The sequence below is a fragment of the Rana temporaria genome, chromosome 7 (genome assembly GCF_905171775.1).
Source record: "Rana temporaria chromosome 7, aRanTem1.1, whole genome shotgun sequence".
Classification (NCBI taxonomy): domain Eukaryota; kingdom Metazoa; phylum Chordata; class Amphibia; order Anura; family Ranidae; genus Rana; species Rana temporaria.
Window position 1 is genome coordinate 28,962,816 of NC_053495.1, and position 26,719 is coordinate 28,989,534.

The following is a 26,719-nucleotide window of genomic DNA, read 5'->3' on the forward strand; positions in this document are numbered from 1 at the left end:
TATAGAGACTCTATACGGCGCATGCGCAGCGACGTTCGGCTTCTTTCGGAAAGTCGTGACGTCACGTACGCGCCCGTCCGAGGAACGTCAATCAACTAGGAACGCCCACCGCCAAGGGACGAGACGGGGAGATCTCGGTATGTACAAATAAAAAAAAAAAAAAGCCAGCCTACCCGCAGTGTAACGGGTCTTACGAATCTATTGTTAGAAATTAGTTTTAGGGGGAACCACCGCTTTAACATTTCTTTTTTAGCAACAGGATCACTTGGCCTCCTATCTACTGATACGCCGGCGTACTTTCAAATTTCCTGTGTCGTATCTTTGTTTTGAATCCTCAAAACAAGATACGACGGCATCTGGGTTAGATCCGACAGGCGTACGCCTTCGGATCTAAGATGCAATTCTTCGGCGTCCGCTGGGTGGCGTTCCCGTCGTTTTCCACGTCGAGTATGCAAATTTGCTATTTCCGACGATCCACGAACGTACGAGCGGCCGTCGCATTCTTTTACGTCGTCTCTAGTCGGCTTTTTTCGGCGTATAGTTAAAGCTGCTATTTGGTGGCGTACTCAGTGTTAAGTATGGCCGTCGTTCCCGCGTAAAATTTAAAAAAATATTTTGTTTGCGCAAGTCGTCCGTGAATCGGGCTGTACGTAATTTACGTCCACGTCAAAACAATGACGTCCTTGCGACGTCATTTAGCGCAACGCACGGCGGGAAATTTAGGGATGGCGCATGCGCAGTTCGTTCGGCGCGGGGACGCGTTTCATTTAAATGAAACACTCCCCCCTACTCGCCGATTTGAATTAGGCGCCGTTACGCCGCGAGAGATACACTACGCCGGGATTCAAACCAAAAAAAGTAAGTTACGGCGGCGTAGCATATCTCAGATACGCTGCGCCGGGGCAGATCTTTGTGGATCTGCCCCCAAGTTTTTAACATCCTAGTGTACTCGGTGACTTCAGTAAGATAGAAACTTCAAGTTTCTTGTGAGCTCGATCATCAGATTGAACCCTGTTTTTGCCTGGTAACAAACCAAAAATAACTAAGCTGTACTTTATACATTATACATAGCATAGAATATAACAGAAACTGATATTCTGCTACTTTTCCTACAATAAATACATTATTAAGGCGGCTGAGGCTGCATTGTCAGGTCCAAGTGTTGCAAAAACAGAATATCTTGCTTTACCGAATGGCAAAAAAAGCCGAGTCACCATTTATTTTCCTCTTAAAGTTGTATGTTGCTGTTCTGCTCAACGTTCTATTTTTTTTTTTGCCTTTCATGAGCAGTGAATTGGGACGGTGGGGTTCAGGGCTGTTTCCCAAAGTGACTTGAGTTTGGAAACATGGTAGGTTTTGCCAAAAACACCACAAACAAATATTCATCTCTTTATGGGAGTCGGCACTATCTTCAGAGGCCTCAGGCTCAAACAGACCTTCGGGAAAAATAATCATTTGAATACTTTTTTTTTTAACGATTAAAATTTTATCTAGTGGGATAATTCACAAAGTAAAACCTCATGGGGCCAGTTCACATCGCGTTCCAGATGCAAATTGTTGACGTGTTTTTGGTGCAGTCCAGTGCAATTTATTTCTGCTTTAAACTACCTTTATGACCAGGTTTCATGTTGCATCTATAGTAAAGGGGTTGTAAACCCTTGTGTTTTGTCACCTTAATGCATCCTATGCATGAAGGTAAAAAAAAAAACCTTTCAATCACCGGCCCCCCCCTTTTACTTACCTGAGCCAGTTCACCTGCTCGGCGTGTCCCCGGCATCCTCTTCTCCACGAAGTCCTGGCATTGATTGGATGGATTGATAGCAGCGCAGCCATTGGCTGGTGTTGATCAAATCCAATGACGCGGGGGCGTCTGAGTCATACACTCGGCGTCTATGGACACCGAGTGTATCACTCGGGAGTGCGCCTCCCTCGGGAGAGTTTTTTTCCAAGGGAGTTATCTAATTATCTAGTTATCTAATGCGGGGAAGAGCCGCTGAGGGACCCCAGAAAAAGATGTTCGGAGCCACTCTGTGCACAATAAACTGGACAGAGCGGCTCCGAACAAATAAAAAAAAAACTTTTGTGTCCCTTTAACTACTTACCGACCAGCCGCGTCGTTATACAGCGGCAGGTCGGCACAATCCCGCGAACCGCCATCACTGTACGTCGGTTCCTTTAAGCGGGATAGCAGGCGTGCGCGGGGGTGCCGAGGCTCGATGCTGTCGGCCACAAGCAATCGCGGGCACGAGAGGTAGAACAGGGATGTGTGTGTGTGTAATATTTAATTTTTAATATTCATATCGATTTTATTGCTTTTTATGTATTTTTTGTTGCTTGTTTTTATCCAATCACCGCCATTGCCTGCTATGCCAGATGACCAATACAACAGCCACAATAGAGTTTATGCGGCGGACTACAACAAAATGGCTGCGACTCAACTTCCGGTTTCTAGATATATAAACACTAGCGCTACCACCAATCACATTCCTCAAGCACCCATAGTTTTATATGACTCCGCCTGCACAGCTACATCCTCTTTTCACAGGGATCTGTGAACAAACGTGCTACAAGTCCCATCTGCCACTGCAGCAGGGGGATCAGTTTAATGGCCGGCAGGATGGTGGTGTCACCAGACTTGTGGTCCATAGTTTTCTTCCTCCAGTCCTATAACAGAAGGTCCATACTTACTACCTATATACAGACTTGGGTCTGGGGTAGGCAATGCAACAGCTTGCACACCAGGATTGCACTGATCATGATTGCAATACTCTGCATGCTTCCATGCAAGAATTTAATACATGCACCTTTAAAAAATTTTTTAGGTGCACTATTATTTTTTTTTACAGTAGATAGACCTTAAGGTTGAGTCTGTAGCAAAGGATATTACATGAACATGTATTCTTTTTCAGTATTTCAGGATTGTCCAGTTGTGTTTAATGTTATGCGGGTTTGAAGACTTATTTAGCGGTTGCCTTCAAAACTGTGCAGTGTTCTCTTTATGTCATGCAGTACTTTGCATTTTCATGCCAAATGCCCAATTATCTTTTTAGCAGCACACAGACTGGTTTTAATAGCATTATATCTTGCCAGAAATTTAGGAATGTTTGTCTTTTTTTTTTCTTTTTTTGTTTAAATTAAACAAAGAGATCTCTATAGGTCTGATCTAAGGGCAACTGTTGTAAAATTCTGACATAAAGCTATACTATCAGGGAGGAGCAAAGTGTAATAAGCTGGAATGCATTCCTTTTTTGGAGACAACGTTGTGGATTCTTTAGTGCTGTTCACCTATCTAAAGACCAAGGTGTTGATTTACTAAAACTGAAGAGCGCAAAATCTGGTGTAGCTGTACGCATGGTAGCCAATCAGTGTGTAACTTCAGCTTGTTTAAGCTTTGACCAAAAAAAAACTGGAAGCTGATTGGCTTCTATGCAAAGCTGCATCAGATTTTGCACTCTTTTTTAGTAAATTAACCCCCCTTTGTTATATGACCTGTGCTGAAGTGGACTATTGGGTATTCTGAATTGTGGTCCTTCTCTTTGATCACATGACTGAATGCCTAGGCCAGTGATGGTGAACCTTGGCACCCCAGATGTTTTGGAACTACATTTCCCATGATCATGCACAATGCAGCGTAGTTAAGCATCATGGGAAATGTAGTTCCAAAACGTCTGGGGTGCCAAGGTTTGCCTCACTGGCCTAGACTTTCAGCTATATGCTCAGCCGTGAAGGATGCCTGGGGCAGCATTTTCTCCACTAAACATAAGTATTTTGTGTTGTCTTTTTACCATGTGTTTATCCCAGAAAGGGATAAACTAGTATAGGTCTAAATTTCTGTAGCTCTGTACATGTATTAAACTTGGGTGTGCTCCAGTTTTAGTTGGACAGGCCTGATTGTTGAACATAAATAGTGGACATGCTCATGAAACAGGAATATGGTTTTGTCCAGATATGAGTGTTTGGGTGGATATTTCGATCTGTTAGGACATGCTGAGATCTATAAATGGAAAAAACTGTTTTTGTTAAATGTAGTCTTGAAGGAATAAAAATGTAATGATCCTTTGTCTTTTTTTGCCACTAGGCCTCACAGAGAAACAATCCTGCTTTGGATCCAATTATTCACGGATTGAAGGGTGTCGTTCATCATGGTAAGCAGTCAACACTTAGTATTTGCTACACTTTTTTGCAAGGTTTAACGTTATGGCATTGTGAGGTAAAATAGCCTTTCTTCAGCCGTTTAACATAGAGGAGCCCTTAAATTCACCTTACAGCTTCAGGGAAACCCCTGTTAATAACTTTTATCTACAGCTCTACGGCATGATGGTCAGAGGGAAGAATGCACTTTACATTTGTGGTCATTTGGATGATTCCCCACTTACAAGAAGCTACAATCATTGATATGAGTAGTTACTTATTCGGGAAGCATGGAACCCCTATCAATCTATTGAGAAACCCTGGTTGTGAAAGGCTGACTTAGGCAGGCAGTAGATCAAGGATCCTCAAACTACGGCCCTCCAGCTGTTGTAGAACTACACATCCCATGAGGCATTGTAACACACTGACATTCACAGACATGACTAGGCATGATGGGAATTGTAGTTCCTGAACCACTGGAGTGCCGTAGTTTGAAGACCCATGCCGTTGATGATGCAAATTTCTTTCCTGCAACTTTCACACAATTCCCCCATCAACAAAGACAGTCTTGACAGGGGAATCCCTCCTGCCAAGCATAGTCTGCTCCTAGTGGGGGGGAAGACATCCCTGCCGGGAGTAGACCGTTATTTTTGCTAGCCACCAGCGATAATCAGAAGTGAAGGCTGGTTGTACCCAAGTTGATAGATCAATCAACTTGGTACATTCAGTCTGCCCACACACGCTTAGAATATCGGCAAGTTCCTGCTGATGTTCCTGCTGATGTTCCTGCTGATGTTCCTGCTGATGTTCCTGCTGATGTTCCTGCTGATGTTCCTGCTGATGGCCAGCCTTAAAGTGTATGTCAAAGCTTGACTCGGCATATACATACACGGAGCCTCGGGTTCCAGGAAATACAGTGTGCTTTGAAAGTATATATACATACCTGTAGGTTGTCATGTTAGCTGAATAACATTACACACATACTGCTAGAAAGTACTAGTGGGGGCAGGATTGGGTCTGCCTTATATTCACAGCTTCCTTTTAGCTGTACAGACCAACACGCGAGCGAGAAAAAGGAAAACTTTTCATGTTTCCTGAACTATGAGTCTTGCTGAATTTAGCCAAGAATGGCCAGATGTGGCTAGAAGAAGAAAATAAGGAAAATATAATCTGTAATTGTTTTTTGTTTACTCAGTTGCGTCCCCAATTCTCTGATGCCCTAGGCATTTGTCCATAAGTGACATAATGGTAAATATAGCCCAGATACTCAACAAATATCTTTATAGCATTGGTGTGTGCAGCCTATAGCATTTGGGTGTGCACCCCAGAGCACAAGCCCACATGCGTGTATATCAGCAGAGCAGTGGGCGGTGTCAGTAGAGCAAAGATTGGTGTCAGTAGGGCAGGGGACAGCGTTAGTAGTAGTTATATATATATTTTTTAAATAATAAATCTTTTTTACAATTTTTTTAGGTGTCCCATTATGGGCCTTTGGTGAAATATCAAGGGTCTAAACAGACTGCTGATGTCTCACTTTTGAGACAGAGAAAGAAACCAACGACAGAAATTCCCCAGTCCCTTTCTCTGCAGTTTCTGATGCTTCAGTTAAGAATCAAGACCGGAGTGATTGGGACAGGAAACAGGGAATCTGAATCACACAGGGGGATTAAGCCCCCATTCACACCTAGGCGTTTTTACGCCTGTAGTGCTACGCCGCTGCCGCCAGAGGGATGAAAACACATGTCCCTCTATGGAGATGGTTCACATCTCCACGCTGAACGCCGGACGCCTGGAAAAAGGTCCCGGACCTTTTTTTCAGGCGGCATTCGGCTAGGAGATGGGAAGCATCTCCATAGAGGGGGTCAATCTGGGGCACATCTAGGCGGACAATGCCGGCGTTTTGTCGCCGCAAATCGCGGTACAAAACGCTGCTATTTGTACCGCGATTTGCGGCGACAAAACGCCGCGAATTTGTCTGCCTAGGTGTGAATGGAGCCTTAGGTGTGCCCAGAATTTTCCACCAGTAGATAATTTTCCAATGGAGAGAAAGAAAAATTATTTTTCCATGGAGATGAGAGAGAACAGCTATGCGTGTTCCATAGACTCCATGCGTTCATTTTGTGTCTATATGTAACACATGAGACTTTGTCTGTTGCTATCCTTAAAATTACATTTTTTTGTGTTAATCACAGAAGGATTCTTGCTGGCCACCCATACACCCTTTAAACTAGGTTTCAAAAAAGGCAGTCCATTCATTTTAATGCACAACACTCCTTTCTGTATATGTTAATTTGTGGATGTTATGAAGCCAAAAACTTTGATAAGCAAAGATCAAAACTCATATTATACCTGCAAATGGATTTGTGCTAACCGTAAGCAGTTTGTTTCTTTTCAGTCACGGCTCGGGGATTCATACCTTATAAATCATTACAAGTTACTATACATCATCCATATTAGCAGCACGGCACCGAGTGCTGATGTTTTCCTCCTGTTATTTATCTTGTGCATGTTCTGAAATTTCTCTTCTTAGAATATTTTGTTCCACCATAAATTATTTGTCTTCGTCTTCTGTTGATAACAATAAATCAAAAGTGCCCATTTGTGGAAATAATTTTAAATTTGCAGAACATTATTCGATCGCTTTTGGCTGTGCTGAAGTGAACAGCTTTTTAAGACTGTCCAAGCAAGTAGTTTTTAGCAAACACGTGGGCTGCCGATACGAGCTGACAATCTGCGTTCATGCTAGACTGGCAGCACCGGTATCTGGATTAGGACTGCAGCATCAGTATGGGTCCTCATTTGGTTACTATGCTACAGATAGTGGTGTGTTGGCCTCTGTTGGGCCATTCAGTCCATTTCAACAATCTAGGTGGTTACAGATGTAATTTAAAAGAGAAGTATAGCCAAATTTTTTTTTTTTTCTGTAATACTCCTATGGATCACAGGAGTGCAGTTTGTTTGTCCGGTGATCCCTTTTCAGCCGACAGCAGGCTGAATCCAGCTGTTGGCTGACAGCACAGAGCCAGTCTAGGCTCTGAAAAGATCCCAACTGGAAGCCTGGACAGGCAGCCTTCTCAGTGATCTGCAGAGATCCTGAAACAGCCCCTCCTGCCCCCTCCAGAGCTCAGCACTCTAGTGAGTGCTGAGAGAGCAGAGAGTCGGAGACTGATAACTTCTCTCTGTGAGCAGAGAGACTGAGAACTGAGCAATCGGTGGTCTTTGATCGCTCAGTTCACAGTGTAGAGGGGGGGGGGGGGAAGAGGCAGAATCAGATTGATGCTGCACCCACCTATGTGTGTATCTATCTTTTTTTTCTTTTAATCCCATACTTCTATTATATATACACTTATGAATGAGGATTGTTGGCCAATTTAGGCCTGAAATGTATAGAGCTGTAATGTTAAAGTGCTACTAAACCCATAATAGTAAAAAGTCTGAATATACAGTAAAGCATGTTTGTTATACTCACAGTGGGACCTAAGGGGTTAATCCTATGCATTGTGTAAAAAGGCTTATGTGATCCTCCCCTTCTTCCACAGTCCTTAATCCATCTCTTGATAGAACAGAGCCTCGGGGGCACTTTTCACATGCTCAGATTGGTGTCTGTTGCAAGAGAGTTTTCTTTTTGAGAGGGTGCATGTGATCAGCACAGGGCCAATCAGCACTGTTCAGACAGCGGGTCAGTGGTCCTGCAGCCTCATAGGACAGTCAGAAGACAATGAAAACTCCTCCTACAAGCTTGTGCTAGTGCCCGGCCGGACACTGATAGAAGTCACAAGACTGCTATATATTGCTGACGAGAAAAGGTATTAAGTATTTAGCAGTATTTCCTAAACGAATTGCATTTCTGTGTACTGTGGGAGACCAGATATAGTGAATGCAGGGTGCTGGGTTTAGTAACACTTTAAGGAGCTGTAAGGTGCCCATAGATGAAAATGATCGTAACTTGGTTGACTTGATCAGGCACCATTGGGGCTTCAAAGGTATTGGATTTCCCTGGTTAGTTTCTCAGTTGGTTGAGGTCACCCTGAGATTAGGCCCTTACAAAGATGTCTGCACTGCACATAAGCATGCACACTTGGGCACTATTATCATACTTTTTCATATAGATCAGAATAATTTGGGGTTTGATTGATGATCAGACAGAGCAAGCTCGAAGGCAAGTATCCACTGCTGTGCTCCCTCTAGAGACAACCAATATTGATATGGAAATCCTTGTTAAATATTTATTCATAAAGAAAAAAAAATAAATATAGTAAGAGAGCAGCTACAAGTCATTAGTTCAAAAACATCTAAAATGAAATTGCCCAAAAATTTTATTTCCACTTAAAATAGCTGCTGGAGATGGAAATAATTTACCAGACGGAGCCCAAGCAGAGATGGGCGTTTTTCAAACTGTAACTTACTTTGGCTACTTTTGTAGCTGCCACAAGTTCTTCGTTATTGTGGGTGAAAATCCAAAACTGGCTGACACTTTAAGATTAGTACAAATAACATTTAGATTAATTGTCCTACTTTCTGAGTCATTTAATGTTGCAGCTGTGAACAGCAATCAATCTGTGGGACATGAAAAATAGGTGCACAAATCTTGGAAGAGAAATAACATGGCTCTAGAGATAAAATAAGAGATACATATACTGCTGCTGTGCTGGATATATATTCACGCGTGATTAATGCAGAAATAAGTCATCACTCATATTTTCTTAATTTTTTTAATCATTATAAGTCCGAGTTTGTCCCCCAGATATAAATTTTAAGACTGTGTTCCAGAATGTCTATAATGTACTATATTGGGTACATGGATGCACTCGAGTCCAACTGCTTTCCATTTTGATGTAATAATTTTCAGAAATTTATTTATCACATAGAATGCCTGTTTATGCAACGATTTGGCAGCCATTCTGAGCCCTTGTCCAAACACTTACAGATCAGTTCGGAGTGCCATGGAGAGATTAAAGAGGTAATTCAGCGAAATTTTGGCAGGCAGTTTGGACTTCGATTGACTACATGAGCCTCGGTGGACTAAATGGAAACATCTTTTTACTTGCTATAGAACGACAAAGAACTTTGAGCATTTCCTTACTCTGTCAAATGCTTTCATTTTTTAAAGTATCAAATAAAATGTTCCTTGTTTAATCCTGTTGAACACAAAATAATTTATTTTCTGTGTAGGTTTTAAAAAAAAAAATACTGAACTTGTTGGAATTCTAGATTTGTGATAGTCTTCAGTTACTCTGTTTTATAGATCCTAGCAATTCAAGACATAATTGTAGTGGTGTCATACCCCACCCCCTTCAGTGTTAAGGTAGGGTGACCAGATCTTTAAATAAATCTGGAGACATCCTACTGACCACACCCACTTTTATTAGGGGTGGGACAGGGATGGAGATGAGGTAGGGATACTAGCGGCATGCAAAGCGTGTGGCAAAATCGCATAACAGTGGGGATACGGTTTACTAATACTGGAGCCTACTTTGAGATGGACCAACACAAGTGAGGCAAGGCAACAAATGGTCCACATCTTTGCCTCCCGCACCAAAGACAATACCACTCCCTTCCCTCTTCCTGCTTCAGGCCAATCACATAAATGTTGCGAAGGTGAATCACCCTGCTGCTGTCTGGGTCGGGGATGCCATTATTAAAGCTAGGAAGAAGTCAGGGGCACGTTCTATTAACCAGGGATGAAATCTGGGACTTTTTTTCCCCCGTGGCACTGCCCCCTGAAACTGAGGATCACCCTACATTACGGAAATGCTAACACAACCCTCAATTAAGACTTACTACAACTTAGAGAAGTATAAGAGCTTTGAAGATCTAAACGGATTTATGGGTAGTTGACCAAGACGCAATAGTTTTTAAAAGTCAGTGTGTGTTCTTTGTAACACGACCTGGAAATGCGGTTAAAAAAAGGGTTATTATCCAACTATAGGGATGTTAATCTTAAAGATTGTATTTGCTGTTTACTATTTTATGCAATGCGTAATATGGTTAAACATTGGATCAATGTATTGCCAAACTAACCACACCTGGTTAATTGTATTGTCACACCGATTTTGCAATATGCAAAAGTATTGGCTATAGACCACACCCCTGAGGTGCTGTAAACTTGCAAACTTTGCTTATTCAAAAGGAATATAGTTTTTCCCTTATTTTTTTTTTTTTATGCTTAAACTCAATTCAGTATACAACAGGTCTAACATTCAAAGGCTGCACCTGTCAACTAGGGCTAGAGCTACGTGGGAGAATGTTTATTAGCTTAATCGGACTGCTAAAAACGGAAGTGATTAATCACTAGTCATAGCTTTTGATCACTAAGCTGATAGAACAGCCTACTTTATATGGAGTAGGCTACACAAGTAGTATGTAGTAGTGATTAATCTCACACAATGGCTCATTGCATCGATTGTATACAACGGACTTCTGCTTCGTGCTACTTATGTCTCAGAGACGTTTCTATTATTAATTTTTGCTATTAATTTTAGTAAAACAGTTGACCAAAATATCACCTGTGTAGCTCTAGCTTAAAGAGGCTGCCACTTTGAGCATAAAAACTGCAAATATAGTTGGGAAACTTTGCTTGATGAGTAGGATTGACCACCCTGTACCCCTGGGCTTTTGGCAACCAATTTTCCCACTATGGTTTGAGAATACACCATGTCCATAAGTGAATATACAAAAGTCAAAAGGATCAAAAACTGTTAATGGGCAGATTGGCACCCCACAAAAGGTTTTATATTTTATTGTTGAAAGTTTAAAACCAGAACTACTGGCTGGTATTACCGAATTTTACTGAAACTCGATAGGGTGTCCAAATTTTTCAAGTCAATTTGTTTTGCCGCATACACACGGTCGTTTTTCGGCATGATGAAAAATGTCATTTTTCAGCATGTCCAAAAAACGACGTTTTTCCAACTTCATCATTAATAACGACGTTTGCCCACACACCATCGTTTTTGAAAAATTATGAACAAAGCGCGGTGACGTACAACACGTACGACGGTACTCTAAAGGGGAAGTTCTATTCGCCTTTGGGCTGCTTTTAGCTGATTCCTTGTTAGTAAAAACGATTTGCGCTTTTTTGTCTGTTACAGCGTGATGAATGTGCTTACTCCATTATGAATGGTAGTTTTACCTGAACGAGCGCTCCCATCTCATAACGTGCTTTTGGGAATGCGCGGGTTTAAAACTTCGTTTTTGCCCACACACGATCATTTTGTACAACACGAAAAACGATATTATGAAAAACGTCATGAAAAAATGCAGCATGTTCGAATTTTTTTTTCTTTTTTCGTTTTTCAGAAGCCCACACACGATCATTTTAAATGACGTTTTAAAAAATTTCGTTTTTCTTTTCCATGCCGAAAAACGACCGTGTGTATGCGGCATTTGACATAAATCATAATATAATTTCATTGCCTTTTTGGAGTGTTCTTTCTGTTCTCTACCTTTATTACTCTGCAATTTGTATTTGTTTAGTTTCCAAGGCAGTACACTTTGTCTCTCACCTTGGGATGACCTGTAGAGCAGCTGAGATCAAAGTAGGAACTACAAACAATTTTGACTTCCAGAGTGAAGTTTTGCTTTTGTGATGGAATTCTGTAAGAAGAAAAAAAGGAGGATCAAGACGGCAGACCGCGGGGTCTGAATGTTTGGGGACCTTGTCTTTGTGCTTCTTCAATCAGTTTTGTGGAGAGAGTTAAAGCATTCTCTCTTTTCTCTCTCCTTTATGCCCATACACCGGGGGCTGCATCAGTTTCAGACAAGAGTGGAGCATTAAAGTAAACAGATTTTGTGCTTCAAGATGTAACCTGAGAGAGTGCAGACCAGCATCGAGTGATCTGGCGGGACTACTTGACATCACATTTTGTCCCAGTTGTAATTCAGCAGACTAGAGCACAGTGCAGTGATCTCACTTCAAGTGTCACTTTGGATTCTTTTGAATTCCACATAATGCGCTTTCATGTAGATGGAATATACATCGTAATGAGAGAGGCTGCTATTGTGGAGCTCAGCCGCCAGTTATTACCAGGGACGGGCTCCCAGGGAGCAGTTATGCCTTTTGCGGGAGAGCGTTGCGCCCTGCATGATTCTGAACTCTTTGTCTTCCATTCAGATCAAGACTGGGATTATTATTTTAAAAGCATTCCATATACAGCGTCTTGAAAAAGTATTTATACCCCTTAAAACTTTCCACATTTTGTCATGTTGCAACCAAAAACGTAAATGTATTTTATTGGGATTTTATGTAATAGACCAACACGAAGTGACACATAATTGTGAACTGGAAGGAAAATGATAAATGGTTTTCAATTTGTTTTACAAATATGTGAAAAGTGTGGCGTGCATTTGTATTCAGCCCCCCTAAGTCAATACTTTGTAGTACCACCTTTCGCTGCAATTACAGTTGCAAGTCTTTTCAGGGATGTCTCTACCAGCTTTGCACATCTAAAGAGTGACATATTTGCACATTCTTTTTTGTAAAATAGCTCAAGCTCTCTGGATGGAGAGCGTCTGTGAACTGCAATTTTCAAGTCTTGCCACAGATTCTCATTTGTATTTAGGTCTGGACTTTGACTGGGCCATTCTAACACATTCATTTGCTTTGATCTAAACCATTCCATTCTAGCTCTGGCTGTATAGTTAGGGGTGCTGTTCTGCTGGAAGGAGAACCTCCACCCCAGTCTCAAGGCGTTTGCAGACTCTTAACAGGTTTTCTTCTAAGATTGCCCTTTATTTGGCTCCATCCATCTTTCCATCAACTCTGACCAGCTTTCCTGCACCTGCTAAAGAAAAGCATCCCCACAACATGATACTGCCCCCACCATGTTTCACGGTGGGGATGGTGTGTTCAGGGTGATATGCAGTGTTGGTTTTCTGCCACACATAGCATTTTGCTTTTAGGCCAAAAAGTTCAGTTTGGGTCTCAACTGACCAGAGCACATTCTTATACATGTTTGCGGTGTCCACCACATGGCTTCTTGCAAACTGAAAACAGGACGATTTATGGCTTTTTTTCAACAATGACTTTCTTCTTGCCACTCTTCCATAAAGGTCAAATTTGTGGAGAGCTGTGGATCTCTGTATGTCCTCCAGAGTTGCCATGAGCCTCTTTTCTACTTCTCAGATTAATGCTCTCCTTGCCCGGCCTGTCAGTTTAGGTGGACGGCCATGTCTTGGTAGGTTTGCAGTTGTGCCATACTCTACATTTTTAAATGATGGATTGAACGCTCCATAAGATGTTCAAAGCTTGGGATGTTTTTTTTATAACCTAATCCCTGACCTGGCTGGTGTGTTCCTTGGCCTTCATGATGCTGTTTGTTCTCTGAAGGTTCTCTAACAAACCTCTGAGTGCTTCACAGAACAGCTGTATTTATACTGAGATTAGATTACACACAGGTGGACTCAACTAATTAGGTGACTTCTGAAGGCAATTGGTTCTACTAGATTTTAGTTAGGGGTATCGGAGTAGAGGGATACTGACAAAAAACACAAACTCCTGCGCACAAGTGGGATCCTTGATGATAGATCAAATGTCTACATACAGTTCTCCTTAAATGTCAAAAAAACCCGTAGTAACAGAGGCCTTGCTGCCCTTCATGGATGGGGGAATCCTGATAGAAGACAAAAAGGGAGAAAGAAAGGCGCACCAGCCTCGTGTACTACCGTTTGGCAAATTTTAATGGGATAATAAAATAATGAAAACTACTCACAAACAAAGAATGATAAAAGCCTTTTATCATTCTTTGTTTGTGAGTAGTTTTCATTATTTTATTATTCCATTAAAATTTGCCAAACGGTAGTACACGAGGCTGGTGCGCCTTTCTTTCTCCCTTTTTATCGGAGTAGAGGGGGCTGAATACAAATGCATTCCACATTTTCAGATATTTTGTAAAAGAAAATTGAAAACCATTTATCATTTTCATTCCACTTTACTATTGTGTGCCACTTTGTGTTGGTCTTCCATCATAAATACAGTACTTCTCCCATCCTGTTGGCAGTAATGTACACTGAGCCACGCATCCGCCACTTGGGTACATTTACGCAGTGCTTAGTGATGATTTGACTCCCATGTGCTTGCGTGAGAGTGATGTCATTGTGGCTCAGCCATTCAAGCAACTGTTTTGCTTGGTGTTTATTAAGGGTCATGGCGGTATAAGCTAAGGAGGCAATTAAAACTGTATTGTATCAATATTTGCTTTACTAAACTGGTTGCACACATGACTTCAGGAAATGCAATTCATAGTATACAAGGTATTAAAAAGGCGACAACATGCGCAAGCTAACTATCCTTTCTAGCAAATAAGCATGTGTCATTTATGTGATGGGCAGTCTAAACATCTACTTAACATGGGTCTTTCTTCCCGGTGCTCGAGTCATATCCCAGACTAAACTGCTTGCTTTTCCAAAGTCCGCCAAACAATTGTCTTTGTTTGAACACATGACCTGTTTAAAGCACCCCTGCTACCTCACTTTCTGTATGGGCTTCACAGAGCAGCTCAACAGGTTTGTTAGCAATTCAATAGGGAAGGCCCAGCTTCAAAAAGTAAAAAAAAAAACGTGGTCTTAAAACTAACAATTCACATAAATTGCTCAAGTCTCCTATCAAAACAGTCAGTGTTGATGGGAAAATCCCTTCCACAGTGCTATTGTGTTTTTCCATCAGGGAGCCTTCCCTGCTGGCAGAACACAACGATTTATGCTAGTGGCTATAGCTTCCAGAATTAATCGCGTGCAAAATGCTGACGATGTAATTGCATGCAAAAACTCCAACAGGCTGGTTGTACTGAAATCGATTTAATGGAACAACTTCAGTACAACCAGCCTGCTCATAGATGTGACTGGGCACACCCTAATCCTGGAGCTGACAACCCGTCAATCGTGGACAGATGACAGGTAAGCAACAGTCCTTACTTGCCGACCCCCAGAACCTGAACAGGATAGGTGGCGGAGGTGAAAATGTATGGAACCGCTCTCCCTGTCGGATGGGTACCAATATATGCCACCCCTCATGTCCCAGTTCCTCTTCTTTCTGCAGCCCAGGTTCCCCTGTTTCAGGATTACGAGTGGAGAAGAGGCCGGTTAATTTGTCACAAACCCATATGTGTTTGAGCTTTGAGGTGTACACCCTAATGCAATAGGCTGCGCACACCTATGGAATGGGACATTTTGCAGCATGCAGTATTTGCAAACAACATTTTTTTAAATATGCAAATATCTTTATTTAACAATGTTACAAGAAAGCCAGAAAAAGGGTGAAAACTGTATTTTATTAATAAACAGTTGGCTTGGTTTTTGATGCACAGTACTTTAGCAAACTAAATGTCATTCAGTTAGGCTGATGTCAGAAGGAAGATTCTTCCGCTAGAGAAAAGTCGCCAGAGGCAGGATCACCAAAGAGGCTGCCTGCCCCTATAGGATCGCTCCCTCCGTAGCTGGGGCAGCGAGATGATTCTCTGTCACTGGCCAACCGGTGCTAAATCTTGATCTCTAGTGATGGCAACAACCTTTTGTTGCCGCCTTAGCTAGTGATGGATTGTTTCCGTACGGAAAGACAGGCAGCCTTCCTTATCCGGCCGCTGGATCTGTAACTGAGCACTAATTGGATTATTTTTTATTTTCTTATTCCAAGCTCTTGAAAGCTAATTCCTGGTTGGCTGTCGGGGATTCCCAGCACGATATTTGTCACACTGTAATAATAAAAAGACTTGCATTAGGTGATATGAAGTAAATTATAATGGCAACCGGAAATGTGTGCACGGCCCAACTCACGCATTTTGCTTCGGCAGAGGTGCAAGATGCATGTAAAAAAAGGAAAAAATCTTAAATTTTTCCTTACAGGAATTAATGAGATGCTGGAATAGTAGTTTGCGTCTAATTTATTAGGTGTAAGACATTCATGTACCTTGTATCATTCATTCATTCATGCATGTACAGTGTAGTACAGTTCCTCACTCCGAAAATCACATTATTATAAATTACTGCCATTTTATCACACATTTTATATTTTCACCTTTCTTTCTATTTGTGTTGCTTCTTGACAAATCAGGATTAAAATCAACGTATGAGATCAGTAATAAAAAACAACGAAGCATACTGTGTATTGAAATGCAGCCTTTAATTTGCTTATGTATTGCTTTAGAAGTCACTAAAGTGGTTTTCAGTTCAGCTAGTTTAAATTGGAATTACAGCCCAGGCTTAAAGTGGACATTTTATCTTTTAAAAGAAATCAACAAATAACCCAGCCTAGTCTCCTCCAATCTCGAGCTGTCTCCCGTAGTGATTATTTTCTGTCACTAGATGTCCTTGGTCTTCTCTGTTGAAATAATCCTGGTGATCAGTTCACTGCTACTGAGCTCAGACTGTCATGGAGCTACCATCCTTGAGTGGCACCTGGGTTCAGAGTATTACTGCACAGTGCTCATTGAAACAGTAATGGCCGCCCCCCTCCCCCCACTGCCATTGGAGGGGAGAAAGAGAGAAGGGTGAGATCGCTGAACCAGCCAGAAGACCCCTCGATAAAAATATGTTCAATAGCATGTATGAGAGAATCGGTAGGGCAGACTTCCAAGCTAAACCTGCTTTAAATTTTGACTACAGAAGAGAAAGGTTAGATTCTGTTTCTGGTTTAATTGCATTTTTTGTCGCCATTGAGATGAGTATCTTATTCCCTGTCCCAACTGAACACAAGGGTGGTGCTGTGAACTAAACTACCTGTTTTCCTTCTATGGCATGCATAATGCATGTGTAGCGATACCCCCGAAGGAGCTGCTTGAGTATATTTGGTTAAGTACTCTGCCCCTCAAACCCAACAACAGACTCTGCCTAATAAATAAACGATACTGTAGAGACAACAGTAGTAAACCAGATAGAATATCCTTACTGAAAGATATTTATTTTTCTTTGTAATAAAGCAAACCGTAGTATATTGCCAAGAAATGGCTATCTATAACCAACTTTAATTATTGAGCAGTATAGCACCAAGACAAATGTAAATTATAACCAACACAGTTTCAAACAACTTAAAAGACTTAAACTTAACCTATGTGCTCAGGCATAAAGGGGGAACAGAGACGTCTTGTTACCAGCCAATGTCTCCCTAAAATCCTGAGCCAACAGGTCCTGAAGGTATATATGTTATACAATATGCAGAGGCGTCCCTAGGGGGGGGGGCAGAGGGGGCCCTGACCCCCCCAACATCATGCTGTGCCCCACCATGTGCCCCCCCAAAAAAAATTTGTATTTTGCTCCCCGAGAGGGAGAGCGATCCCAGTCAGCTCTGCGGGGGATTCCTCCCCCTCCCTCTGCTCGCCGACACTGCATAATGCAAGCGCTCACACAACCAGATATTCTAGCCTGGGCCGTGTTTAAGTGTGTGCACTGCAGACTGCAGTACACTGTAATCACTGAACTACATTATCTCCATCCCTTCTCTCCCCCCCATTTGTCTCCCTCCCCTCTCCTGTTCTTTCAAAACATTCACAATTTACTCTCACTTTCAGTTAGGCAGATAATATACGGTGCAAATTTCTTTCCTGCATCCAGAGATTGCAGGAAAGAAACTTGCATGATTCCCCCATTAACAGACAGTGGTGACAGGGGAATATCCCTCCTGCCCAGCAATTATATTCTCCCGACAAACAGTGACTATCACTAGTGACTATACAGTAACCACTAGTGATAATTATAAGAGAATCTGCTCATTAATGGTTCAAATCTCAGCCAGTTTCTGCTGAACCAGCTGAGATTTAAACTGTCTATGGCTGGTCTTACCTCTTAGGCAGCCCATACACTGTGGAGTGTCGGCTTCCTGGCGGGATCGAGCATGTGGGATTTCAAACACACCTGAGCCCATCTCTATTGGTTGTAGACAGTTGAGCTCCCTGCAGGTTGCTTAGCAGCAGTGGACCCTTCTCTGACATGCTGATCGGGATGCAATCCAGGTGATGCTCTTAGTCAAATCCTAGTCATGAATATCAGTGATTTTATTGATCAAAGCCCACACTTTACAGGCATAGAGCCCACATGGCTGCTGATCATACGGTTGATTATATTTATGTGGTTGTACTCTTGATGCTAATAAATACTGTGTTTATTAGATCTGACTGGGAGCATCACCTGGATCACATGCCGATCAGCATGTCAACAGAGAAGGTTATACAGCATTACTGCTGCTAGGTGATCAGCTGGGGGCTCGGCTCTCTATAACCAATAGTGCCAGCCTTCCCCTGCATGCACCCATAATGTCACCAGCACTAGGTCCTAATAGACTGCTGCCGCTGCCAAGGAGACAGATGCCAGACCAGCGCTGTAAATAACAGGGACAGGACAGCTGGGGATCCCCCACTGTGGCAGAACACCAGGGCCCGGTGGCAAGACAACCTTTGCAACCCTGATAGTTCTCCCACTGCTTTGTACCCTTATATTTTCTTGGTGTACTGGTGACATATATCTTGTTTTCTGCCACCCTGGGGGGCCCCAGTATAGTAGGAAGGGAGCTCACTGCAGAACATGTGAAAGGGCCCATAGTGGGATCGTAGTAAAGGGCCCCAGGAGATTATATATATAATTGCATTTTATAGTTGGCCCCCCTACTTTTGTCCCTGTCCCCCCATGTGCCCCCTCTAAATATGAAAGCTGGAGACGCCACTGACAATATGCAAACAATATCAACTTGCGTTTTTGAAAGTCAGAGTCCCTCCTTCACGCGTACAAGTGTTTTGCATTGAGTCCCTGGCTGAGTAAAGAAAAAACATAGAAGTCCTCACACGAGATGTCTGGTATCTTCAGCTGGCTTAAGGGTCCAGATAAATCTATATGTGAAGTACTGTAAATCAAGGATAAAGGGCAACTGATGTAAAGTGTCTCCTGGGGAAGGTTCTGACAAGAAGATAGGGTAAAGGTGTCTGCATGCAGTGTATCTTAGAAATGTTTTGTGCAATATGGGCTACTGCCAACTCACCAATTCAGCGACACCATGGCCCTAGGGAATAGACGTCCCTGGACAGACTCTTTAGAAATGCCCGATTGGCAACCTGGCAGCAGGAAGGCGCAGCTATGTCTGCAGATATGCACCTGGAAGATACACCGTGTTTCCTCTCTGGCAAGATGTCGGCAACGCACAGACCTTGGAGCTATATAGGGATAGGCACACCGACCCTTGGAGCTGTGGCAGGACCCCCCTTCACTCATGTCCAGTCTTCTAAACGCCACTCACTATAGAGCTGAAGGGGGGATTCCCCCCGCAGCGTCTGACAGACTGTGTCCCTCAGAGCCTGTCAGTGTGTAAGTGTATTCCTCCAGCGGCCAGCAGGAGGTTTGTGGGCCACAGAGCAGGCTGAGTGGCATCCACTACAGTGTTACTATAGAAATTCTACAAGACAGCCAATGTTACGGTCTTCAACACCCTAATGGCTTCCCTAAATTGATATATGGTAGATGGCAGACCATTTTAAGTCTAGCGTATTGTTACTTTTTCATATTTGCTTGATTTTAGCTATACAAGCCATTCTCAACTAGGGTTCCTCCAAAGGTTCGGGGGTTCCCTGTGCTTTTATTGATGGTGTCTACATAATTCCAGGTCCAACACCACTTTGTATGACCAGCTACATCACAACAATGATCATTTTAGCTGTCTGTTGGGGTGTCATTCTGACCACCACCGCAAGATCATCATTCTTCCCTTTGGCCACCAATGTATGGGGGCATTTTTACTATGCATGCCCAATGAATTGGTTTTAGCATGTGGTTCCCCAAAAAAAACAAAAAATAATTTCAAGTACTCGTGTTGAGAGAGTCTGAGCTATACAGTCAGTGTTGCCCCGAGCCCATCCATCTTGCTGTTATATCACCAGTGTGATCACTTCCTTCTTCCCATGCCTGCCAATGCATCTCTTTAAGATATGCAGGAGAGGGTTGCTGTTTGGAAGCATCGGGAGATAGGTGCTGCAAGACTTGGGGAGAAGAAAGTGAGCACATTGCTGATCCAACAATAAAAGTGAGGGTATTAAGAAGCTGCCAGCCCCAAAGCTGAAGATAGTTGCTACATGGGAAACTAGAGCCATTTTCTACAGATCACTGTTAGTCATAATCTCAAGGCATCAATGGTTATTTGCTTTACTCCAATATATTTACTTTGTGTAGGTTGAAGGTCCTTCATCGGTCTACTTACAGGCTGATAGCGGGGGAGTAACATAAGCTGTAATGCTTGCTTGTTGTACAGAAAAGTCAGGTAGCCAATCTGGCCCTGTTGTCTGAAAGTGCTGTACAAACTTGGGACTGGATAGGAGAAATGCAAATCCTCAGCCAGATAAAACCGCAAATGTATAATCATTTCAGCTGTGTATTTTTTGAAGTTCAGTTTTAACTTATTACATTCTTACCAGAGCCTAGCGTTCCCCTTTAAACTCTACTTAAGGCAGTATGTAAAGAGAGGACAATAGAATGACAGGACTGTGGGCGACAGCCCTGTTTAATGATGGATGGGAACAAGGCATGAGCTCCCAGCATAAAAATAAAACCTTCAAGTCACTCCATCCAGCCTGAAATAGATTTGCTGAATCTCAAATCCCACACATCTAATTGTCAAAAAAACAGATAGACGCCAAGTGTGCCGCTTGCATGTTAAGCAGGCCGCCCATTGTATGCCTGCTGCAGGTTGATCATTCATTATGTTCTCCCAAATAGTTAAACTGAAGGACAGGATGGAATGAAACGTAGACTGCTTAATACACTGTGTATTTAATATGAAAATCATACATTATTCATGGCTGGAATTTGAATAACTTTGAATTTAGCATTCCTGCTCTTCTTTTCACTTTGATGAACAATTAATTATTAAAAAAATGATACTGTCGGCATATGGTAAAGACTTTTGTACACTATGCATTTGTCCCTCTGTAGCTCTCCTATAGAGTCATACAACATAGTGTGATGATTTACACCATTATGATTAAAGGGAAGTGATCGCTGGAGAAAAGAAAAGCACACCATATTTTCCAATCTCTACAGTTGCTGTTCCATATGTGTCATCCTTTTTTTAAGTAGAACTATGGTGACAAGCAAAACTGATGTATATGCTGCAGTCTGTCACGATTTAAGAGTCCCCCCTCCAATATAATTGTATTACCTGTTGATTCTGTCAGTGACGACATTGATTTTTCACTTCTGTAATAGTGACATATCCATAATCCAAGAGGGATGGGGCCTAACTCCACTGCACTCACTGGGCAGTGGTGCCCAACCTGTTGGTTACATAGAGGTTGAGCCGCCATCTACCCTGCACACCCAATTCCCCAGCGACAGGGGCAGCTGTTCTTGCCCTATGCTAATTCCTGTTTAAAACTCCAGATGCAATGCCCAGTGTATTGCATGGTGAGCTGGTGGAGGGGCAGGGTATGTGCAGGTGGAAAGATGACAGCATGGAGACTCGGCTCAGTTGGAAACCTTTGACTTAATTAGCTGCTCTGTGATGACTGCACCTGCCTAAGCTGAGTTAGCCTGGGTGGAATCATTAAAGGGGTTGTAAAGGAATTATTTTTTTTTCATAATAAGCATCCTTTACCTGCAGACCCTCCTCTTTTCACTTCCTCGTTGTTCGTTTTCGCTCAGAAGTTGCTCTATTTCTTCTCTGTTATGTTCACTTCCTGCTTGTCTGATTTTACTGACCACCGTGAACGGAGGCTTTACTGCGGTGGTCAGTAACGTGCTCGCCCCCTCCTGGGAACTACATCTGTGTGGCAGGACGCTCTCTACATGTTAGAGACTTCAAGGAGGTGTGAATTACTGGGCGTGCCGCAGTTCATACTGGGAAATGTCGTTCTTACATGAACGAGCGATGCAAACCAGGAAGTGAATGAGAGAACAGAAACTAGAATGCCAGAGGTGATATAGATGAAGGAATTTAATAGGTATTTACTAGTTTAACAGAATCATTACACTATTCTGTCTGTCTACCTTGCAGACATTAATTTTGGGCAAAAAAAAAAATTCCTTTACAACTCCTTTAACGTTAGAAGATTTTTTTTCACATTCTTCACAGACAACCAATGCAGGGGGAAAGGGGTTAATAAACGCTAGCATTGACAACCCATGTGAATAAGGAGGAAAATAACAGCAATGCTGGGGTATTGAGGTCACTGGCACCAATGCTGGGAGTTATGGTGGTCACTGGCACTAGTGCAGGGGGTTATTATTAAGCCATGCCCAATATTAAGCACACTGCCAACCACATCCACTTTTTGGGTGGATAAAACTTTTTAATGAAAGTAAATGATAAAATTGCTCTTTCAATGAAGTGACTTGTTTAAAGTGTATCACCAGATACAAAACTCCCTCCAAAGTAACATAAGGTCTCATCAACTAACACTAAGAACACTCTCAATAGGTAGCGGGGCAACAAGAGATTTTAATGGGGATGAAAATGTCTGGAGGGATCACTATAGGAACTTTGGAATGGAAAATCTCAAGAGTGTCCCCAAAAGTTTAGTAGAAGAGGATCGAGCTTGTATCCTGGCTGGAGATAACCTCCTCGAAAAAGTTTTGGAGCTCATGGCCTTTCATCAGAGACTCTGCTAATGAAAAATGTATAGGTAGAGTGGGAATCCCATAAAATTGCCACAGCAGGGTGCAGTCATAGGAATTTATGAGGAGATCTCCAGTAGAGTCTTCTAAGATATTTACGTCTCTAGCAATGACTGGTTGAAAAATTCAAGGCAATTTTTTTTTTATCTTCTACCTTTTCTGCACATCACTTTCACAGATTTATACTAAAGAACTTATCTCCAGGCAGGTGGGTTTCACATTTTTTATAAACCGTCTTGTTTTAGTTACTTTATTGGCCCTCTATAGTCGGTGCATTCTGTGTTACTCTAGCAGATGTCAGCACTTCCAACTCACTCACTGACAGTAGGTTTATAGTCTCTGTGCAAGATCTATTAATATTTCAGTCATGTTTCCCTTTCCAAGATAGGAGCTGAACAGCCAGTGTAATCCGTTGTAGATATATAAAGCAATATTTTTCCTTTTCCACAAATCTCTCTATGCTTTTGATAATACTTCCAGTTATTGTCTTCCTTAGGATGACTCAGTGATGTCACCATTTCCTAATAAATTGATTGGAAAAAAAGTTCTCTCTAAAAAAAAAAGAAAAATGAGAAAAATATATTTCGAATTTCCTACATGTTGACCTATTTCACATTGCATTAAAATATGCTGCCAAGCGTGCAGATGGTGTATTTACCTGGAAGCCATCATAAAATGTAGTTGCCACACACCCAATGAAAGTTGAAATCAGGTTTGCAGTCAGTAGACTGATAAGTTTTGGGGAGGGGGTTTGAATATGGTGGCCAATTGTCATGCCCCAGCTATGCAGTCATATAGCACAGCTAAGTGGATAACAATAGTATGTTACGCTTTACAAATCTTTTGGTAAGTAAAGCTATTAACTATGCATTTAGCTTTTTATGTGGAGTTTCTATTAAGAATGGTAGACTCTGTGTAGGTTTTTAATTTTTATTTCTCTATAAATGCTTTGTATTCCATAGGGGAATAAATTATTCAGCTGAGAGTGACTAATTTCTCTGTGCATTTGCATTTATTAATATAGATGACATCTACGTAATGCTTGCTTGACTTAGGAAATGTGATGCCTCTTACAGACCCGGTGATGCGTTGGATTACAAAATAAATTCCTTTTCCTAACAAAAAATCAAATGGGACAGTTGGCACAAACACAACTCCTGTCCCATTTTGCTATAAGGCAAATGACTATGGAAGCAGCCATTTTTACCCAGCTCAAGTGAGCTCAACTTTATTTAAGACCGTTTTAGGCCCATGGGCTTGTGTCAATGGCATCAATTTGCTTTCAGTTTGAGAGGCTTCTGAGATTGTTCAGAATTATTCAATAGGGTGTTTGACCTGCAGTTGATCCCCCTTCCAACCTGCATTTAACCAATTTCAAGCTGGTTTTAAAATCCCATAGACTTGTATTGGAATGCAAAACCCATTTGAAGCAAACAAATCCCATGCGCTCTGGCCCGTATGCGTGTCCCTTGGACTCCATGCACACTGGGCTTAAAAAAAGCCCTGTTCCCTTGGCAGGAAAAAAAAATGCTCATATAGGACGTTTTTTTGTACATAGTTTAGGTGAGCTTTGCATTTTTTCTGCTAGAAAGCTCCAATCAGAAACGCAAACCAGAAGGGCCTCTAAACACTGAGCTTTAAATATGCCTGTAATCGTTCTAATGTGCATGGACACATAGGATAACATTGAGCTGCTTCTATAGGCTGAACACAAAACACCTGTAGAAGCAACGATTTTTAAGCCAGTGTGCCTGGAGCCCTAAGTGCATTATGCCTACGATTTTATTTGCTTAAAGGTGAGCTCCAGACAGGTTTTGAAAATACACAAGTAATATTGCTTATGTGTTTTTTTTTTTTTGGGGGGGGGGGGGTTTTATGCAACTAGCATAAATACTGTAGTGTGACTTTATTATAGCTCCTTTGTAGTCTTCTATACAGTAGCAATGAGACTGGGAGTAGGTGAAGCAGTTCTTGGGGCCAATTAAGGTGTCCTGCATTCACATGTGCTGAAGAAGAAGATGCTGGTAGATATTTCTGACTTTCCAATCACAGGTTAGGGGCTAAGAGGCGACCTAACGGTTTGGCTTAACTGCATTAGAGAAAAGTCGGGTCACTACACTGGCTGTGTTGGAGGGTTGTGTGAATCTTAGAACTTGATGGACAGAAAAAAAACACCTCCAGTATATGTGCTTCAGTGGTGTCTTGTGTTATTTATTGTGTATTTAGCTGTGAATTCAGTGTTAAACGTTTGGGATTGAAAAAAAAAATAAAACCTTCACACTCGCCTCCATACTGCAGCATTGGCGTGATGCGTGATGCTGCAGCTGTCCTCTGCCGGCTACAAGCCAAAGAACTGAGTGATCACTTGACCACTGACCACTCCGTTCTTGGTCTTCCTGGAGCAGAGAGTGGTGACTGCCAGTCTGTTTCAGGCTACCCTACCTAATGACCATTTCATGGTTTAAACACTGCCCTCTTCTAGACTCACATAATCTTCATACACACACATCTGAACCTGGCATTGGTGGACCCAAAGCGAAGAATATTGTGGTGTGATCTCGAAATAGATTGTTTTATTATGTAAGGTGTCTCTATGGTTCCCCAAGACCGTTCAAGGAAAGTGCAAAATAAGAGTAATGCCCCGTACACACAATCAGAATTTTTCGGGATAAACTCAACAGATTTTTCTAATGGAATTCTGTTCAAGCTGTCTTGCATACACACTGTCGCACCAAATTGCGACCGTCCAAAACGCGGTGACATACAATACTACGTGGAGCCGAGAAAAATTAAGTTCAATGCTACCGAGCATGCGTCGACTTGATTCTGCGCATTTTTTGCGAGTTCCATACAGACGAACAGAATTTCCGAGGAAAAAAAGAACATGTTCTCTTTCTTAGTCTGTCAGAATTTCTGATGGAAAATCTCCGATGGGGCACACACACGGTCGGAATAGCCGATGAAAAAATTCAGTCAGACTTTTTCCATCAGAAATTCCGATCGTGTGTACAAGGCATTAATGATATATTTGGCACTAACTTAATGCAGTGAATAAGTAACCAAATTCATAACTGTAAATGCATAATGTGAACAAAAACTAACATCAAAGTCCATAAAAAAGTTCAAGATTCATATATGTGTAGAAAAGTGCATGTGCAGACAATTATTGTGATCTTTAACGTCTTCAAGACGTGTGTAAGTAAATGTGCAGTAATCAAGTGCAGGAAAAACATCCGATCTTAATGTGTAGTCGCAATCTGTTCAACCATCCTGAATCACCCACAAGTGTGCCAGAGCCAGACCCCAACGGATCTAATAACACATCTGGTCAGTATAAGCCACGAGGATCCACTCCAATCAAGTGTCAAATGTCCTCACGGATTTGATATGTGTTTGATACTTGATTGGAGAGGATCCTTGTGGCTTATACTGACCAGAAGCGCCATTAGACCCGTTGGGGTCTTGCTCTGAGGTGAGAGGCTGCACTTGATTACTGCACTTTTACTTGCGTCTTGATGACATTGAAGATCACTATTTAATAGTCTGCGCGTGCACTTTTCTATACATATATGAATCTTGAACTTTTTTCACAGACTTTGATGTTTGTTTTTTCACACTATGCATTTACGATTATTAATTTTGTTACTTATTCACTGTATTCAGTTGGTGCCACAAGTATCATTATTTACTTGTGGGGGACACACCTTTTCTTATGTTGGCTATCACTCTGGAATTATTTTGAGGTTTACTTGTGGTTTGCAGATTGTTTTTTTAATTTATTTTTGCAAGTGTTTCTAGATTTATTAGTCTTGTCGAGGGTAGGTCAGAGGTCACCCCCAAAACTCCTTCATGGCCCCTCTAAAAACTCCACCCCCTCTTTACCCCAATAAAATGCTTGACACCAAGTGGAGTTAAATGACTGTCAGGCCGCCTTTTATTAAACAAAATAACAAAACATAGATGTCCCCAGATAAAACGCCACCTTGGGGACATTGACATTTGCCCACAG

General features: G+C 42.0%; 1 protein-coding gene across 5 annotated transcripts in view; it reads left to right on the forward strand.

The window, feature by feature from the left end:
* Window positions 1–26,719, forward strand: part of PTPRG (protein tyrosine phosphatase receptor type G) — a 634,330-nt gene that overhangs the window by 376,830 nt on the left and 230,781 nt on the right. For all 5 annotated transcript variants that reach the window (XM_040359120.1, XM_040359115.1, XM_040359118.1 and 2 more), the window contains exon 6: window positions 4,079–4,145. In XM_040359120.1, the coding sequence (XP_040215054.1) occupies window positions 4,079–4,145 (67 nt within the window). The remainder of the gene's footprint in view (window positions 1–4,078; window positions 4,146–26,719) is intronic.